General features: G+C 34.7%; 2 protein-coding genes across 4 annotated transcripts; both read left to right on the top strand.

Annotated features, from left to right (window-relative positions):
* Nucleotides 1-1329: 1329 nt before the first annotated feature.
* LOC132065771 (uncharacterized) lies at nucleotides 1330-6564 on the top strand. The gene is made up of 6 exons (XM_059459300.1): nucleotides 1330-1943; nucleotides 2703-2862; nucleotides 3683-3961; nucleotides 4567-4752; nucleotides 5525-5743; nucleotides 5863-6564. Exons 1-6 carry the CDS (start codon nucleotides 1543-1545, stop codon nucleotides 6421-6423), a joined length of 1806 nt encoding a protein of 601 aa, XP_059315283.1. The 5' UTR covers nucleotides 1330-1542; the 3' UTR covers nucleotides 6424-6564.
* A 3399-nt stretch (nucleotides 6565-9963) lies between these two features.
* LOC132065769 (pentatricopeptide repeat-containing protein At5g38730) lies at nucleotides 9964-16005 on the top strand. 3 transcript variants are annotated; one of them, XR_009416781.1, is made up of 3 exons: nucleotides 9964-10045; nucleotides 12576-15449; nucleotides 15532-16005. XR_009416781.1 is itself a non-coding variant. In XM_059459299.1 (2 exons), exon 2 carries the CDS (start codon nucleotides 12740-12742, stop codon nucleotides 14510-14512), a length of 1773 nt encoding a protein of 590 aa, XP_059315282.1. In that variant the 5' UTR covers nucleotides 10083-10764; nucleotides 12576-12739; the 3' UTR covers nucleotides 14513-16005. The 3 variants fall into 3 exon arrangements, 1 of the variants encoding a protein (XP_059315282.1); XR_009416780.1 differs by lacking the exon at nucleotides 9964-10045 and adding an exon at nucleotides 10083-10764; XM_059459299.1 differs by lacking the exon at nucleotides 9964-10045 and adding an exon at nucleotides 10083-10764 and having other exon boundaries at nucleotides 12576-16005.
* Nucleotides 16006-19871: the final 3866 nt, after the last annotated feature.

Here is a 19871-nt window from a genome sequence, read left to right as displayed (position 1 = left end):
AATTAAAAGGTATAAAATATCTTTAATTATTTATGAAAAGTTAATATTATACATATAAATAATTATAAATTTTATGTATATAATTATCATTTATTCTTATTTTTTACTATAATTATTTTTTTTTTTTTAAAGTGCTTTTTTATTAAGTTTGGTAAAATACATACATTAAAACAGGTGGAGTATATGGCATGTTGGCAACTTCGCTAATGTTTTGTCTTTTATTAATCATTAGATTTAAGTTTCATTAATCCAAACAGTTCATTATAAGTGAGAACTGAGAACCACACAGATTGGTGAGGGGACCAATAGACACACAAGATCAGAAGCACGCCAGGTTGGTCATAGCAAAAAAACAGTCTGTGGAGGGTAACTAAAAGTAAAAGTACATTAACTCACAAAATTTCAAGATTCTTGACATTCCCAAAAGGCATCGGTACCAATTGGAACATAAATAAATCTTTACTTCCATTTCAAAAATACTTATTCTTCCATTTATAATTTGAAGGTGGCAAGTGAACAATATAAATTTTGAGTTTAATTTTTTGTAAATTGACAATGTAAGGTAACTTCACATTATTAGATCAATTAAAAATAACAATAAGAATCTGTCATAATAAATGAGATTAGTAACTTAAAATATGGCAAGTTATATATTATAACAGGTAAAGGGAAAAGTGAATTTGTAGGCCACTTACAAAATATTTCTAGTTTTATGGCCTTTTTATAAGAGATCTTCATTTTTACAAATTAAAGATCTGAAAAATGTTATTTTCTTCTATTCAAATTGTAAAAAGCAAGGCATCCCATTTCCTCTAAAAGATATGGTGTTTATTTTTTAGATATTGACAGTGTATAGAAGCTAAATTTAACTTTTTAACTTCATACATTGCCGATGTAAAAAAGCTTTTATACTGCTAGATTATCTAAAAGATATATAACTACAAGAATTGCACATAATAAATGGACCTAATTAGATGTAAAATAAGTGAAGTAACATGTTAAACGGGTTAAATTACACTGACAATATAAAAATAATTTATATAATCTGTTCTTTTCAATTTATGTGCGGTTTCGTTTAAAAGTTTAAAGAGAAAGGGAGACTTTTGAAACTTGTGGTTTTAACACACTTTAGACATTTGAGTGACTATAAAATATTTAATTAAGGTAAAACGATAATTTAAGTGTTACATAGGTTATTTTTAATTATAGAAAGACGACTTTTTTTTAATGCAGTTTAAAACAAAAGTGTGTCACATAAGGGCAATATTGTCATTTCAACCACCCCACCCAGTATATATATATAAACGTTAAACATATCCACAATTCCTCTAGGCTCTAGTGTTTAGTCTTGTACCGTTAAATTCAAATTTTCTTACACCAAACAAATACACTGCAAAAAGGCAAACACTCCTTGTTTCACTAAACAACAGAAAACACAACACTGATATCACCACCATTGACTAGACATAGAGAAAACCAGAGAAATAAACACAGATATATACCAATAAATATACAGAAAGAAATAGTGAAAGAAGAGAGATAATGTCATCAACAACAACAATAGCAAGAAAACCAAAATGGCATCCAACACCACCACCACCACCAAGTCCAAAAATACTTCATTTCCCACGTAGAACTCGTCGTAAAAATACCAAAAATAGTAGTATGAAAAAGAATAAGATTTATTCACATATTTGTAACCCTTTAGAGCTACATGAGAAATATTACTATAAAGGGAGACTAGAAAGTTTGTTTGATCAAGAAAGAGTGTTTCATGGTAGCTCTTCTTCATCTGTTATTAATCCTATTGTTCTTCTTAATACTTCAAATACTTCTTCTTCTTCTTCGACTTCGACTTCGAATACAGCTCAGAGGAGAGAAAGAGTTGAAGAACAAGAACACGAAGGTGATGATGTGGCGGCGGAGGGAGGTGGCAAAGAGAGGTTTGTACAATAAAAGCGCGACAGTCTTTCCTTTTTAGTCAGTTTAAAAAAGAATGATAAAGTTCTATATTTAGTATTTTTTTATTTAAACCTTAATGGGATAATTTTAAGCCCTCAAATGCGCATATTACAAATCCTCAATAAGGCCACTAAACATACTCTCTAGTGGTATAAATGCTAAAATAAAATATTACAATGGGGTGATTCAAATCTAGAGTAAAATAGGAAGTATGATGTCAATGCGAAAAAATTGATTCTTGACATAGAAATTTCGTTTTGTGTTTTGGTGGGCAGGGGAAGGTTTGTAATATTAAGTTACGATTTTTACAGTTTCCTAAAAGATTCTTGACAAATCTTTGCTTGAATTAATGCAAATTTGTTTTTTAAAGAAAACCCTTTACTCTCCTGGAAAATTTAAAATGAGTTGATTCAAATTTAGAGTAAAATAGCAAGTCTACAGATTTGATTTAATGTGAAAAAATGATTCTTGACATAGAAATTGTTTGTAAAATTAAAATCTTTTATGAACCAAGTTTAATATTGTAACATAAAGTTACCATTTTTACGGTTTCCTAGAAAATGGGGCTGACAAATCTTGCTTGAATTAATGCAAATTTGTTTTTTAAAGAAAACCCTTTACTCTCTTGTGAATATTACAGTGATATGATTCAAATTTAGAGTGGAATAGGAAGAATGATGTTTCAATTCAATATGAAAAACTAGTTCTTGACATAAATTGTTTATGCTTTGTGGTGGCAGGGGGAAGCTTGTGGAGGAGAAATGGAGGTTTCAGGCAGAGATGTTAAGGGCAGAGTGTAATTTCTTAAGGATGGAAAGAGAATTTGCTTTGAAGAAATTGGAAAGAAATAGACTTCAGATGGAGAAGACTCTTAGATCAGCTGTTCAAACTCTCATTTCTGTTAGTATCTCTCCTCTTTTTTTTCTTTCTCCTTGTTTATTGAGAAAATTTTAATAGTTGAATATACTTTAAGGTAACTAATTCCTCTTATTATATGAATAGTTATCTGTAATTATTTTTTACATGACTCTAATAATGATTTTATACTGTTTGGTTCGCGTATTAAATTATCCCGAAATCATAGTTTTTTGACTATAATTCCTGAACTAAGTTATCTCACCTGGAAGGTGGGATAAAATAATTTCAGGTTTGATGGGATAAGATGGGATATCCATGATTAAGATAACTTTATACTATCAACCAAACACATTATAAATTTAATCCTAGACTTATGTGTCACCTTATCCCGCCTGCCAATCGATTATGTATAGAATTTAACTGTAAAATAGAATAGTCATGCATGTTTGTGTTTGGTCATATGTAGAAAGAAAAGAAAAAACAGGTTTTCAGATTTTTCATGCAAGCCCACTGCCCAAGAAATGCACCACTGTTCAAATTTTCTCTTTATACATACTATGAAATAATTTTCTTTAATATTTTTTGCTTTTCATTTTTTAATTTGGAAAATAGTACAATTTTTAAATGGAAGAGGGTTAGCAATGGGGTTACTGTTTTCAAAATGGTCTACTTCATTACATAGAGTAAATGTCCAAAGTGACATTTTAACATTCCTGGATTCTTCTTGTAATTTTTTCTTATTTTTGAGGAAGTTCAATGTCAAGTTAGTTCAGAACCTGACATTCTTTTTCTTTGTTTATATTATCTTATAGAAAAAGCCAAAGTAAAAATCTAAGTTTTACTTTTCTTACTTGATTTGCAGGGGAAAAAGAAGATTTTTGAAGGGAAGAGTGTGAATGCAGTATTAGAAGAAGAGATTGAAGATTTGGCAGAAAAACTTGAGGAGTTAAAAAAGACTTGTAAAAATAATAAAGATGTTGAAGTGAGACACTGTAGTAATTTTGATAAAAAGGCATGTCATTTACAGAAAAGGCTAGAGAAGCTTGGAGGTTTAACAGATGAAAAAGCTCTTATGGAGTTACAACAACTGGCCCACTCAAGCAATGAAATTGACAAGGAAAGCAAGAATACTTCTACTGATGTAAGTTTTGGCCTTTTATCTTTTATGTAGTTGCAAAAAAGAGAAAAAGATGTATTCTTGATTTATGTATTTAACTTAAAAGAGGCTATAAAGTAAGCCATTGATGCATGTTTATCAACTAAGTAATTACTAGTATATCATTTAATAGCCTCATAGACTTTTTGTTTAAGAAAAAGATAAGATGCTAATTGGTTTTACTTTTTAATGTTGTGTGCATTAGTTCCTTATGATGGAGAACTATTTGAGAACCTGCTATCATTTGAAAATTTCACCTTGGACTAAGGGTAACTGGTAACTCCACGTGGACCATTAAAATAATGGAGTAAGATAGTACATTGATAAAAAAATTGAAAAAAGACAACAGGGGTGGTACTTTTTTTAATGAATTTAACTTATACGCACCGATGGATGATATTGAAATTTTTACTTGATGATATATTTTAATCAGTTATAACATGCTATTTACTGCATTTTTTAAGTTATCAAATAAGGATAGCTATAAACAGTCGGTTGTTGATGTAGGTCATCTTGTTGAAGTGATTTTGATCTAATTTTTTTAGCTTTGTTTTTTGGGAAAATGAAATATTTGAAAAATGTTTTTGCAGGTGGAGTTGCTGAGGGTAAAAATGGAAGGACTGTCAAAGGGTATGCTAGATAGAATGGAGGAAGAATATGGGGCAATACTTGCTAGCACAGCTAACAGTTCTGTTGCCAGTTCTGCTTCAACTTCCAAGAGAATTGACTCTTTTACAGACCCTTCATCAACTTTCTTTACTAGACAACCATCTCAGGTAAAGTCAGAATGTTAAAATGTTTTTTATTTGTATAATAATTGTACTTCTCTGTCTGTACCTAAATATTAATTTACAATGATGTGTACAGCACTTGTAATAATTTTGTAATAGCTAGTGAACTTCTTTTACATTATTTTCTTTGCTGTACTGTAGTAAAGAATTAGCTACTGCTTGAATCCTAGAGTTATAAATTCGAAAGTAAATGGTGGACAAATTGCCATATCAACATAAGATAAAATCACCAAATAAGGACTGCCACGTTATCAAAATACTATATTAATTGCCATATACTCCTGCAATGCTAGCAATTTCTGATATTGTTCCTACTTTTTTGTTGCATATTTTGCTAAAGTCCTGTAATTGTAGAGGGGGCCTGGAAATGTTCTTTTTGGCTAATTTAGTTGTAGGTACTGGACAATACATTTTATGATGTGGCAGTTCTTATTTGGCAATTTTATCTTATGTGGTAACTTACTTGTATTTTCAGGCGCATTGATATCTCTAGCGATTTTCATTATATGCAGAATGTAGGGATAGTTAACGTGTTTTATCGTAATTTCATTTAGTTTTATGACTTTGTTGCAATAGACCTTTAGTTCGATGATCATTCGTGAAATTTATCCTAACGAAACAGTATTTTGTATAACATCTTAAGAGTCATGCATCGATGCATTTCCAACATGGTACTTGTCTTCATCATATTATGGAGTTTTATTGCTAGTTTTGAACTGAAGAGACAGTTTTTGCACCCTTCTTTCATACAAAACAGGACATGATGGCAATCGAGGAGAACAAATGCTCACGACGTTGCAAGACTATAATACGAAGGATCGTTGAACAAGTGAGAGCTGAAACTGAGCAATGGTCACAAATGCAGGAAATGCTGCAGCAAGTCAGAGGGGAGATGGAACAACTGCAGGCTTCTCGCGATTTCTGGGAAAATCGAGCCCTAGATTTTTCTCACGAAATCCAATCTTTACAGTCCTCTGTAAGAATTAATCTGTTCTTGGTTTTTTCCAGTGACATGTTGAAGAAAGAAGTTTGGATTTGAAACGTTTCAGTATATATTATTTCTTGATAAGTATCTCATTTACTTGGCTTTTATAGGTGGAAGAATGGAAAGACAAAGCACAAGCATTTGAAACCAAGGCAAAGGATGTGCAGTGTGAATTATCTGCAGCAAAAGAGGAGCTAGAAAAATCAAGGACAAAGAAAGCTATGGGACATGATCCGAGGGAGGTAACGTCTACCCCGAATTCGCCTATGATGTCATTAGCCAAACAAATCGAGAAGGAAAAACGCGTGTTGGTTTGTCGGTTGAAAGAAGAAAATGCCAATCAGAAGTTGCAAAAACAAAGAGCTGTTGAAACAATCTCAAGGAAAGATTTGCCACCTGATTCTCTAGGGAAACAAATAGAGAATGAAAACCGTATGTTTATGCATCGTCGGAAGGAACATCGCGGAGCCAATGACAAGAGTTGTAAGCCAGAACATTCTCCTGTTGGGAGAAGAAAAGAACATTCATACAGCAGCAAAGACCTTGGAGTACCAAAAAGGCCACCATTTAGAGATGTTGGGAATTCATCACCATTATTGGTGAGGCAAAATAGTAAAGCTGTTTACCCCTTGCATAGCCCTAAATCTAGACAGGCAAATGAAAGGTTCTGAAAGTAAGGCAAATGTCTCTTTCTCTTATCAGTTTTGTCATATTGTTGTCTGCCTCAAGTGAAAATTTACTTAGTCATGACTAGTGCAAGCCTTTTGTACAGCAGACAATTTTGGTAATAATAAGAGCGTCTGCATTGCTAATTTTGCTGATTCATATATTTATTCAGCGTGTGCCCCTTTCAACCCATCTGCCTCCTTTCAAAATCATTTTTTTATTTGGGGATAACAGAGAAATTCCTAAGGGCCAGTTGTTATACAGTTTGAAACTTGGTCAACAATGGCCGTGTGCCTGGAGGAGTCTAGGATCTTAGATTCTGGTCTTTTTAAGTTACTGAACTGGCACGTCAGTCACTAGTTCCACCCCTGGTGCCCCCTTTACCCCTCTCCACTTAAATGTTGGGCTTTTGTTCATGACAGTATTTGACTCGTCATGTGCACCTAGCGCACACATCACGTGTTGATGCTCTTACTGTTGAACCAAAGACTTGAGGGCATCCTTCCTACAAGATATCTAATGCAAGCTTACTACAGATGAGTTAAAGCTATATGAGAGTTCCTATTGTTAGCCTCACATTAGAGGAATTAAGATAAAATTGATGTGAGTTGAAGACTTCTAAAGAAGCTGCAGAGAAATCATACGGACTCCTCAAGAATGTTAAGAAGCATCTTGATTTAACCACACTAAGGTTACATAAAGTATTCATCTGCCTTGGCATACTTTTGTCATCATCAAAGGAAAAACAAAAGAATGAGGAAACAAAGTGAGAACAGATGTTAAAGCACTAAGAATCACTTTGAATCAGCCCCAATCGACTATCTTCAGATTCAACTAGTTAAATTCAAAACCCACTGTAGAATTGTTTTAAAATTTCTCAAAATATGAGGAAACTAGGGATTAAAAGTTGCAGGAATAATAAGTTTTTTTCAAGCTCTGATACCAGTTGACGTGAAAAGTATTCAAATTTGATAGAAAATACTCCCTCTTAGCACTTATTTTAGCTCCAATAAATTAATAATTGTTTCCAATTATACCATAATATCAAATAAGCAGGGGCATCTTGTGCATTAGGCATAAGGCCGTTGCCTTAGGCCCCATAATTTGGGTGCTCTGCTTTTTTTAATGTATAGATTTATTATGTATTAATTATTTTCAAGTTTGAATATTCTTTTTTTTAAAAAGAAGAGTACTACTTTTTGGGCCCCTTTTTTACTATATTTTTACGAGTTTGTTGGCACAAAAAAAGGCATGACAACTTTCATTAATGGTTCAATCCGTTAACTGGATAGAGATTTTTTTTCCGTTAAAGGCAATAATGTTATGATTTTTTTGGAGAAAGATGCAAACAATAAGGTAGAAATATGAATAAAAATTGTCTCATATAGATTTTAATATCATAAGCCTTTATATAGGCACTTAAATAGAGTAGTAAACTCTTCCTACAACACAAGTATTAGACTATTACTAAAACTAAAATACTGAATAGTATACTCCCTCCATTTCAATTTATGTAAACTCATTTGACTGGGCACAACATTTAAGAAAGAGTGAAGACTTTTGAAACTTATGGTTCAAAATAAGTTTTGAATATTTGTGTGGTTGTAAATCATTTCATAAAGTAAATTTGTTTCCAAATTAGGAAAGAGGTCATTCATTTTGGCACAGACTAAAAAAGAAATAGGTTCACATAGATTGAAACAAAGGGAGTACTAAATTAAATATTAGACTTTTTCTATAACTAAACAACTAATTATTCTAGAAAATTGTAGCAGTAACAGATGAAAAATCCAACACTCCTCCTTGCTTCTGTTGTTGCAATCTAGAAAAGTTGTTCCTCCTTAATTTCAACTCTAGCAATTTGTGCTTGTGGATTTCTTTTTTGAGTATTTTTGAACTTGCACACATCGATAACATGAGCCTTTCTTCTTCTTGAACTCAATTTTCTTGCATTTTTTCATCACATGCTTCAAGTATTTCTCGGTGACAATTTTTCTATTCCGTCGATTGAAAGTAATTGTGTAACTTTCATTTTCAAGCGGAAGAGAATTATTCTTACATATTTTAAAATTGATTAACTTCATCTTCGCTGACCAAATATGATAGTTTTCACTAGTGAAAGTTTGTGAGACATTCAAAGAGTGACTATTGCCTATCATGGTTGAAAAAATAAGGTTAAGAGTATTAGGGCTTAAAATTTGTATTGGTTGAAAATAGCCCTGAGCGTTAAAAATAAGCACGGGTTAAAATGAGTTGAAAATAGCCCTCAGCGTTAAAAATAAGCACGGGTTAAAATGAGTTGAAAATAGGTATGGGTTAAAAGTGGTCGCACAAATTTCTTCTTCAATGAATGCTCAGACCCATTAAGATCAATCAAGGCGCTGATACAACTGTTATGATTTTTTGGAGAAAGATGCAAACAACAAGGTAGAAATATGAATAAAAATTGTCTCATATAAATACATAAATACAGTAGCAACATATACTTGAATGAAAATGTTTTTGGCAGGATTACAAGGGTGGTATTAGCATGTGTACATGCTCATTTTTTTGTAATACTTCTAAAGACCTGTTCATTTAAGAAAACTAGAGACACTGGCAAACAAAGTGCAAAATACTGTCAAGGAGATAACAGCTGGATCTGAAGAAATGATGGAAGAATCCTACTCCATCCTGGAAGCCTGAATCTTTATTCATCAGACTTTTGAACCATAACACCTGGTGAGAGCTTGTAGGTGTTTGAGATGGTGTCAAGTCAAGGCCACAAGATCTGTAGTAGACAAGCTTCTATACATTCTTTTGATGTAGTTCACAGTTTTAATACTGTTTTTCTGAATTTTGCTTATTTTCTTTTCTTTTCTTGCTTGAACATAAAACTTTCTATTTTAATAAAGCACTGCCAAATTTTGTTTCGTGGTTTTCATTAAAAAAAAAAAAAAAAAAGGGCTCCTCATATTAGACTATTACTAAAACTAAAATGCTGAATATTGTACTAAATTAAATATTTGACTTCTTCTACAACTAAACAACTAATTATTCTAGAGAAATCAGAAGCGATGCGATACAAAATCCAACAAATATGTACTATTTACTATATAAAAATATTATTCTTATCATTAGCGCAATTTAATATTGCTTTTCTCCTTGCTCTTAGACTCTGAGGGATCAACATCTTTTAAATGAAATCGTAGTCCATGGACTAGTATAAATACAAAGTTAAGAGATCTATTAAAGGTAAAAAGGAATCAATTAAAATATCGATATAAAATTTCCAAAGGATGCAGATCCTAGACATTTTCTAATACACATTTATTCAAAAATTAGCAAATGAGAAAAAGCAGGATAGAAGATGGCTAATATACTCAACATGACTCAAACTTCAGGTTAAAATGAAAAATTAACTATAAATTTATAACCAAAATAATTCTTTAAAAAAAATAAATTAGAAAGAAAAGCAAAAAAAATTTGTAGGTCCAAATGCCCTAAACAACATACTTAAATATTTGAGAAAAAAAAAAATACTTAAGTATTTCACTAAACAAGTGAACTCCTTTTAAGTTTTATCAAACTGACCAGAAAACAAACAAACAAGGTCATCACTCTCTCTTCACCGGCAAATAGCTGCAGGTACTCTTTCTTCTCTCTCTCTATAATTTCTGCTTTATTAGCTCTCTCAAGCGGAAAAAAAAACCTTGTTACTTTCCATAATTAACTTTAATGGTAAAATACTAAAATCCTAATTCTTGAAATTGGATTACAATGTTCTTTCTATGTAAACCCCTTAGTCCTCAGTTTCATACATCAAAACTCAAGTTTCAGCTTTTTGTATCCTTTAAGATGCATTTAATAATAAAAATAGAAGATTGCTTAATATTCTCACTACTAGAAACAAAGACTTTTCCCACCGACAATCAGTTGGAAATTCGTGTTTTAAAACATTATTTTTTCACGTCATTCCCACCGAACCAGCTCACCGGGAAAACAAAATAGGTTCCCATTGAAACGTTGGAAAATGTCCTAATTTTTCCATGTGAAACTACTACTATTTTTTTCTTTGATCACTGATTCAACCAAAAAATCTATGGGAATAGCCATGAACAATTTTCAGTGGAAAAATAGTGATTTTCTAGTAGTGTCTCTATCAAAAAATAAGTAAATAGATTGCTTGATACACTAAAGTGTCACTGTAACTTGTAACTGTGCTGCAGTGTCTCTTCAGGAAGGGACTTATGTACATTAGTTGGCTGCTAAAGCAGGGATTCCAGACGATATATTCCTAGATTCTATGGGTGTGTTCCGTACGAAGGGAAATGTTTTCCTAGAAAATGTATATTTTCTTGTGTTCGGTAAGTAAGTTAAGAAAATATTATCCCAAGAAACATTTATATGTAATTTACTGAAACACTATAGGGGTGAGATGGGGTGGGGACTGGGGTTTGGGGGTGGCGGAAGGTCCGAGGCACTCCCTTAGCCGGAAAATTACATGGTGTATATAGGTTAGATGTTAGCTGTTATGAGTATATATTTAATTTTGCAAACTCTTAACACAATTGAGAAGAAAATTTGCACATCCTTCGCCAAATTCCTGGCTCCGCCACTGGGGTGGGGGTTGGTTGGGTGGGGAGGAGACAATGAATTTGGAATGTTACTTATGGAACTTGTTTTCCCTACTTCCATTAGGGTAGGTCATTTTTCTCATTTTTAATGAACTTATTTTCCTAGAGAAAATGTTTTCTAGAACATTTTGACCAAACAAATATGGGAAAATTGGGAAACATTTTCCGTAAAATATTTTCCTCCATACTGAACACACCCTATATTTGTTTAGATTTTCTTTAACATTAAAGTAGTTTATAGGTGATGAGTCATGGTTCCTGTTTTTGTGATTGATGCAGGACTTGCTCCTTTTCCTTTCTGATGACATGTTAAATTCAGATAATTTGTGCTGCCTGATTTTGATATCAGTTTCATTGGCTGAAACTGATAAGCAAGAATAGGCTGAAGTTTATAAGGGGGTGTTTGATAGGAGGGTCACCTATGATGTTGAAGAAAAGGATGTTTTAAGCTTTAGCACAAAAAAACACGATTTAGCTAAACTTTAGAGAACTGTCTGATTTATTTCCTGTCTTGATGTCTTTTGCTCTTATTCTTGATTGTAACTTTGAATGATTGGAGATCCAAAATAATGATAGGGAGCAGGCTAGGGTATGATTCGAGGTTTTTAGTGGGAATTTGGGGTTGTGAGAGTAGTGGGGTTTCTAGGTTTGGGTGGTCAAGTAGGCAGAACAGGCTTGAGGCATAGGAGATACTTGTGATGATGTTGCTAGGATTGAGAAGTACACGATGGGCCATGAGGCAGGAGAAGGGCATACCAATTGAAGTGGGGGTTATGGGAGGTGGCTGAGGTGAAACAATTTGGTCATGTCTCTGTGGAACAAAACTGAGTGTTCTTTTTCTGTTTTTATATTCTTTATATTTCGCAATTGCTGGGAGGTAAATTGACATAAGTCCCTTAATCTTACTAGACACATTTAAGATGTCCTATTTATCATTTTGTGGAAAGTGGTCCAGAATAGCTAGCAGAATGTTTCCCCTCAATAGATAGAAGCAAAAAGGATTAAGGCTCAAGATGAATGGAGCTTCTAGAAGTTAATAGTTAGCAATTGTAGTGTAGGAACTACAATAAGGGATACATTAATTGTTGAAGGACCTCTACATCCATTTACTTTAGGATAATAAAATCGACAAAAAGGAAAAAAGAAGACAAAGATACATACACATATGTTATTGCATTAGGGAAGGTATTTGTTTTTCTGTCTGAAGGATCGGCGTGTGAGCCAAATGCTGGCTGGATATCTACCATCAGAGCACAAACCAATCCACAATAAAATTCCCATAACCTATTGCCATGGAAGCTTACCAATCATTATAGAGACAGCGATAGGTGCTAGGAGATATATGATCACCTCAATACTTATAGCATAGGTCGTGTTTTTATAGGTTTGCTTAGATCTTTGTCCTTGTAGATGCAGGGCCTGAATTCATTATAATTGTTATATATTTTTTTTTTCTGGTAGTTAGTAGTAAATATTTTCTATTATACCTGAGTTCTTACTCTGAAATCATCCTCTCTTTGTTCTTTATGTTACTTTTGCAGCCTGCATTGATGAGTTTGATGACTGATGATATACACCAAAGCCGAGAACTGGTTCTCAATAATTTTTTCCCATCTCTTTAAATTGCATAACTATTTGAGCAAAAGTTGCAAGAAAATATTGGAAACCAGTGAGGTGTGGGGTGGATTCCTTATCTTTCTTTTCCATGGCCTACCTGGTTCGCACAAATGTTGACAATGAAATGGTCAAAGCTGTTGCTGCAGTTATCCTCAAGGGACACTGGGACAACCTTTTGAAGCCTAAGATCGGTTCATGTGTGACTTCCACCACTGTTAGTCAAGCCCTTCTTGATTTATCGCAATCTTATTTCTCCCTCTCATGGTCATTCTTTAAGTGGGCTGAATCAGTTCCCAATTACAAGCATTCGTTGCAATCTTCTTGGACTATGATTTACATACTCACCAAACAAAAACACTTCAAAACTGCACAAGAGATGCTTCAAAAGGTGGCGATCAAAGACTTTCTATCATCACCGACAGTTTTGAATGCACTTGTGAGCTCCAATCTGAATAATGATGTGAACTCACATCTTTTAAGTTGGTTGGTAATATACTATGCTAATTCAAAGCTACCCCATGATGCAATTCAGGTTTTTGAGCATATGAGGGTTTGTAAGCTTATGCCCCATATGCATGCTTGTACTAGCCTTCTGAATTCATTGGTCAAGGATGGGTTGACTGATACTTTGTGGAAAATTTACAAAAAGATGCAAAAAATGGGGGTGGTTCCAAATATATATATCTATAACGTGCTTATGCATGCTTGTTGTAAGTCTGGTGATGTAGAGCGGGCTGAAGATTTGTTGAGAGAAATGGAGTTTAAGGCTATATTCCCTGACCTTTACACTTATAACACGTTGATATCATTGTACTGCAAGAAAGGCATGCATTATGAAGCTTTGTGCGTGCAGGATAGGATGGAAAGAACAGGAGTACGCCCTGATATTGTAACCTATAATTCCTTAATTTACAGTTACTGTAGGGAAGGGAGAATGAGGGAGGCTATGAGGCTTTTCAAGGAAATTAAAGATGCTATCGCTAACCTGGTTACGTACACTACATTGATAGATGGATATTGTAGAGCCAACAGCGTTACTGAAGCTTTAAAACTGAGAGATGCAATGGAGGCAAAGGGCTTGTATCCAGGGGTTGTCACTTACAACTCAATTCTTCGGAAATTGTGTGAACAAGGCCAGATGAAGGATGCAAATATACTATTAAATGAGATGAATGAGAAGAGAGTTGTACCTGATAATGTGACATGCAACACTCTGATTAATGGTTACTGCAAGATCGGGGATATGAAATCTGCTCTTAAAGTGAAAAATAAGATGTTGGAAGGTGGACTAAAACCTGACCGCTTCACTTACAATGCTATGATTCATGGATTTTGTAAAGTAAAGGATACAGATGGGGCCAAAGAAGTTCTATTTGACATGGTCAGGATTGGACTTTCTCCCAGTTACTGCTCGTATTCGTGGCTTGTGGATGCTTACTGCCACCTGATTAATGAGGGGGCAGTTATCTCATTGCTAGATGAGTTTACAAGAAGAGGTTATCTTGTTGATGTTTCCTTCTATAGGGCAATAATAAGGAGGTTGTGCAAGAAAGGTAAAATTGATGGTGCTGAAAAAGTTTTCCACATCATGCAATCAAAGGGAGTGCTTGGAGATAGTCTGATATATGCTACTCTTGCATATGCTTACTTTAAGGTTGGGAAGGTTGATGCTGCATCATATTTGTTAGACGACATGTACAAAAGAAGGCTAATGATAACTCTCAAAATGTACAAAGGTTTTAATGCTTCTTACTCTGATGAGAATAGCCTTTTAGATATGTTTTGGGGTAACGTGGTGCAAAGAGGTCTGATTTCGAGAACCGTTTACGATGACATCCAGCAATTGAAGATACTATCTTAGACACAAAATGGCTTCTGAAGCCTTTGATTCTTGAGATATGGATAGCATAGTTTAAGTAGTGTGCTATAAGCATGAGCACTCTCTGCTAATAAATATGATTCTGTTGTTATGCCCTCGCAAACTCTCTCTGGAGACATGAAGCCAGAACAACATTGTCAACTTTGCTGTCTGACTATGACCATGCAATTTCAGGCTGGAGTTATTCGGAGAGAAGTCTGAATATTCCTTAGTTTGTGCCCATACTTCTATTGATCCTGTTTCATGGAGTTGATTAAAATCTTATGCAGCAGATATCCTTCCGTGGAGGTTGTTATCATGCTCCATAAGTGTGTTAGCTTCAAATTGTCAAGAGTCTGGACGTCACATCATTTTCCTCACTAAATGCTGCAAGCAGTGCGCTGAATGGAACCCCGGATACCAAGGCTCACATGCTCTCAAAATCATAATTCCAATTCTTGCGTGAAAAACTGTAATATGTTTTTCATTCTCTTTACACTTCATGTCCCTCAATGGGGCATTACCATGTACATTGTCCTCAGTTAATAAGCAATATTGTACAAAGGTGATTGAGCCAATCTGCTGTTGAGCTTCTTTCTGCTGGGAATCCTGGAATATATCATATTTCAGGTGTATAACGAAGAGATTGGCAGTGGTTTGATTGGACCTTTAATATGATATTCATGCTTGGAGCTTGAAGGTAGCAACTAATACTTTATGATATACATTGTTTGCGAAATGTGGAAGGATCTTTGATTCAGAAAAGGTGTCCAGCATGCTAATACTGTATGTTGGAATTCTTTGTTGCTGGATATGTTTAAATGGGCACGGATGGAGGCATTCGAACTTCTCACGGAAGAAAAAGATGTGGTTCCTGATGAAGTCTCCCTTGTGTGTTGTTTTATCTGCATGCTGCCATTCTAGCTTAACTGATCTCAAAGTAAGCCATCATTCCTTTGCTTGAATAATATGCTTTGCATGGTGGACTGACCTTTTTTTCTTTTCTTGACTTGGGAGAGCAGGTAAATTAGGATCAGCCATTTAACAAGGAAATGCAATAAAAAGACACTGCAAAATATGGTTGGCGTACTCGTGTCGAATGTGTACCGATTCAAAAGTAGCTGGTTGCGCTAGCACTCAAGGGTGTGAAATAACTGTCAATGAAGTGGGTGAAAATCAGTGGAGTTCAAGGTTCTAATTTCAACATAGACAAAAAACCGTTAGGCGATTTCTTCCCATATGTCTAGTCTTGGACGGCAGAGTTCCCCAGTAACTGTGCTGATGGGAGATTTTCTGTGGTGACGATAATAGAGGCCACAGGCAGTGGAGATCTGCTATCTCCAAAAATGATGGATATGACTCTTGGCTGGCATGAAGTTAGTTTGTCTTAACTTGGTTAATTGATCCATAAGCATGAAAAGAAGCATTCATGAAAGCAATGAACTTACTATGAAGTTCGCCTGCATTTGTACTTAATATTCTTTCTCCGCACGATTTTGTAAGTGCAATGAATTGATCTCTTCTTTGTTCATCTAATTCTCTTCTCCTTTAATTGATTTTCTACCTCTCTTCTTCTCCATTTCCTCATTAGGGTGCACAACAGGATGATCTAAAACTGGACATTTGCTCTCATTCCGGTACTGGATTGATCTTTCTAGAATAAGTCTTTACATAAAATTCTTTAGTGAGAGGATGAACAAATCTGGTAGGATCCTCTCTAATATGAGCATGCAGCATGGAGTATGTCGGCACGGGACTCCACTTGTTTTGTCATTCTCTGCATTTACATAACATATTCTTTAAATTCACCACATAATTTTTCAAGTCGTACACTTCAAACAAGTGTTCGCTAGCCCTGAAACAAACCAACTCTCTCTTACCTCCTCCTAATTTTGAGTAACTCTTTCTCTCACTTTTGGTGGAATCAGAGCAGGGGCAGAGCTACATTGGAGGAAGGGTGGTCAGTTAAACACCCTTCGCCGGAAAATTATACCTTACATATATGTTAAAAGTCGTCTAAAATGTGTATATTATGTAACATGAACACCCATGACCAAACTGAGAGGCACGGCCCAGTGGCAAGGGGTGTTCAAATTGTCTTGAGAGTTCGGTGTATCGTTTATCTGAATTATGTTCACTTGTAAAATTTTGTTTTTTAAGTTTTTCACTTTAGTTTTGATTTATAAAATTTAAGTTTTATTACAAGTATCTTTATGATTTGTTAAATATCTTTTGGCCAAAAAAAATATTGTGCACCCACCCAATTTTTGCTGACACATTCATCGGGTTTTTTTACTTCTTCAAAAATAGTACACCCTTGACGAAATTTCTAACTCCGCCCCCGAATCAGAGAGTCTAAAGCAAAAGCTTTTTAATACCTCTGCGGAAACTAGTCATAGTTTTTCTTCTAATCCATTTCAATAAAATAAGAATTGGTTTCTCTAACTTTTACCACAAAAGCATTGAAAGACTTAGTCATGTTGTTTGTAACATGATCACTGTTTATACCTCCATCAAATTTATGCCTTGCCCAACTCCCAAGTGATTCTTTGTAATCATACAATAACCAGTTACAAGCAGGTGTACTTATGTCTTTCATCTCATTCATTATTTGTCAAAAGTCATGCTTATTATAAGTCTTAGCTGCTGTCAAAAAGAGTTGTCTTAGCTTTGGAGCAGGATCTTTAATCTTAAAGTTGTTATAAAAGTGTCTTGCACAAAACCTATGGTTGGCCATTGGAAAAACTTTTTTCACAACAGTTTTGATCCTCTTCTGTCTATCACTCGTAAATGTAACACCTTCAATATCTCCCATGAAAGTAGTCAAGCAATCAAGTTATTACTCTCACATCGGCCCACCCTCCTTATTAGCAATCATGACTGCTAGTGGAAAAATACATGAATTTGCATCAGGTGAAACAACAACAGGCAGTTAACCCTTAAATGGACTCTTCAAAAAACAAGCATCAATTCCAATAAAGGGTCTACAACCATTAACAAAATCATAACTCTAGGTGAAAGCTAATGTAAAGATTCTCGGAAGAATAAGGTGGCAGGGTCCCAAAAGTTATTTTCTAAGTGGCAGGGCCCTCATTTTCTTTTTTTATTTATTTTTGCTCTAGAAATTACTAATGATGGGATTAGCAAACACATGGGGGCCTCTTTGTATTTTTAAAAATTTCGGGGTTAAATTTTAAGCTTTTCAAAAAAGCCCCTTTCTCTTTCTTTCTCTCTTTCTTCTTTCATGTCCTTCTTCTCTGAAAATCATTCTTTTACTCCCAAATTCTCTCATTCCTTCATCTTCTATGTGTGTAATTGTCGTTGAAAGCTAAAGTTGAAGTATATATATATATATATATATATATATATATATATATATATTTTGGTTGCTGAAAAATGTGAAGAAGGAGCTGGAAGCCATTGACGGCCATTAACAAAGCTTCGAAGCTCTAATTAAAAAATGTGGGTTACGACAAACGAGTTTCGTTTTGAGTAAGTGATAGCTCAAAAAAACCGGAACATCGATGAGAATTCATATCGAAAATTTGAAGCAATTACGTTGAGATTTGACATGATTTTAGATCGATTTTATAACAACTCTCAAGGTTGAAGAAGATGATTGTTCAAATTTTGGATTACCGCAATCAAGCTCTATTTCACATGGGTGATATCTCAAAAGAATCAATGGAGGGAGCTCAATAAATTTGAAACGGGTTAGGGCATGGTTTCTCAAACTACGGCGGTTATTAATGTAACGAAATGTACTTCGCGAACCCATGCCCAATCTAGGCCTACAATCTTAAATGATAAGCCCCATCGGGTTTTTAAATGATTAATAGTGGGAAAATCATGGAAAGAGTTTCGAATCAAACTCAACGGCCCCGGCCACCGAACGACTCGCTATAGCGAACCGGACGTCACGTAAATGGCATCGTTATATTTTCTAATCGCTTCATATCTCCTTTTTTAATAAAAGACCTTTCAAGGCTGCTATTAGGTTTTACTTGAAGAAAAACCCGTGACACTAAGAAAAAGAGGCTCATCCAACATTCTTCATATCATTCCCTACAATTACCATCTCCCGCAGATTTCGGATAAAGGCTAGAAGGGAAATGCTTCCTGGAAGTTCTGTTCGTCATTGAGGTGGGTTACGGTTTACTTGAGTTAGACTTTGATTAGTGAATCGTATATATGTATAGAATTGACGGGAGAATGCATGATTAGGTCTTCGGATACAGAGCTTGGATGGATAAGTTCTTAATGTAATGGAAGTTTTGTGTGTATATAGTAACTAGGTTAACAATGAGTATATGGTTGGGTACTAAGTTCTACACTTGTTGACGTTTGTGCGTTACGAATTAGGAAGAGATTAATTTCGTGGTTAAAAGGGGGTGTCCCGTAGTTTAGAGTAATTATTCCTAGGTATTTTTGATTTCCGCATTTATTGTCAATTAAATTGCAATATCCATATGGCTGTTTATTCTTGTTAATAAAGAGGATTGCATTAGGTGAATTGAAGGAAGGCATAATAGTGCTATTCCCATCATAGGAATAATTCATGACATTGTTTTCATTCATTGGCATCGTTTCATATGGTTACGAGGTAATGCATGGAGCAGGAAGTCTGAGTAAGTATCAGTTGCGCTATTCGACTTATGGCCGAATTGGAATGAATATGTGGTACTGCTTGATAATCGAGCATTGGAAGCGATGTAAGGTTAAATATATTTACATATATGAAAAGGCACATTTGACCAGGGGTGAGGATATGGCCTTGAATAGACTCGGGTCTAAGAAGAGAATCCGGAACGAGTGGTACATGGACGCCACGGGTTCCCTGCAGGTCATGACTACTGAGCAATGACATCAGTTAGCATGTGTGTACAACGTGTATTTGGTCTTCGTATCGCATTTGCATTGCATTTCAACTTCCATATCCTCACATTTATGTGCTGTCAGTTTATCACATTACATTGTGCATCTCCTATAGTTGTGTTATACCATGTGAGGTGTTGGTCATTATGAAGGTGTTGGTGTAAGAGTGAATTATTAAATGGTAGAGTTCTGCATTTAGTCGGATAGACTTATAGAGTCCCTGTGGTTGGTGGGAGAGTGGTGAGTATGTTTCCGTGGATGCATCATACCTTAGTGAGTGAACCGGACAGGAAGCTCTAAGGCTAATAATCAGGAAGTAGACGTTAGTGTAAAAGAGGAGATAAGACTTACTTAATTAACCCAAAGAAATACGGAATTGGACTACATTTGACTGGTCGGATAACCTGTAATACTGTGGAAATAAAGGGAGCGAAATAACTGGAAATACAGAGAGGTGGGCTCGCATTGGTGAAGTTATCTATGATAG

This window comes from Lycium ferocissimum, chromosome 7 (assembly GCF_029784015.1).
Source record: "Lycium ferocissimum isolate CSIRO_LF1 chromosome 7, AGI_CSIRO_Lferr_CH_V1, whole genome shotgun sequence".
NCBI lineage: Eukaryota > Viridiplantae > Streptophyta > Magnoliopsida > Solanales > Solanaceae > Lycium > Lycium ferocissimum.
The sequence above is the reverse complement of the archived record's forward strand: the minus strand, read 5'-3'. Positions and strand labels throughout refer to the sequence as shown.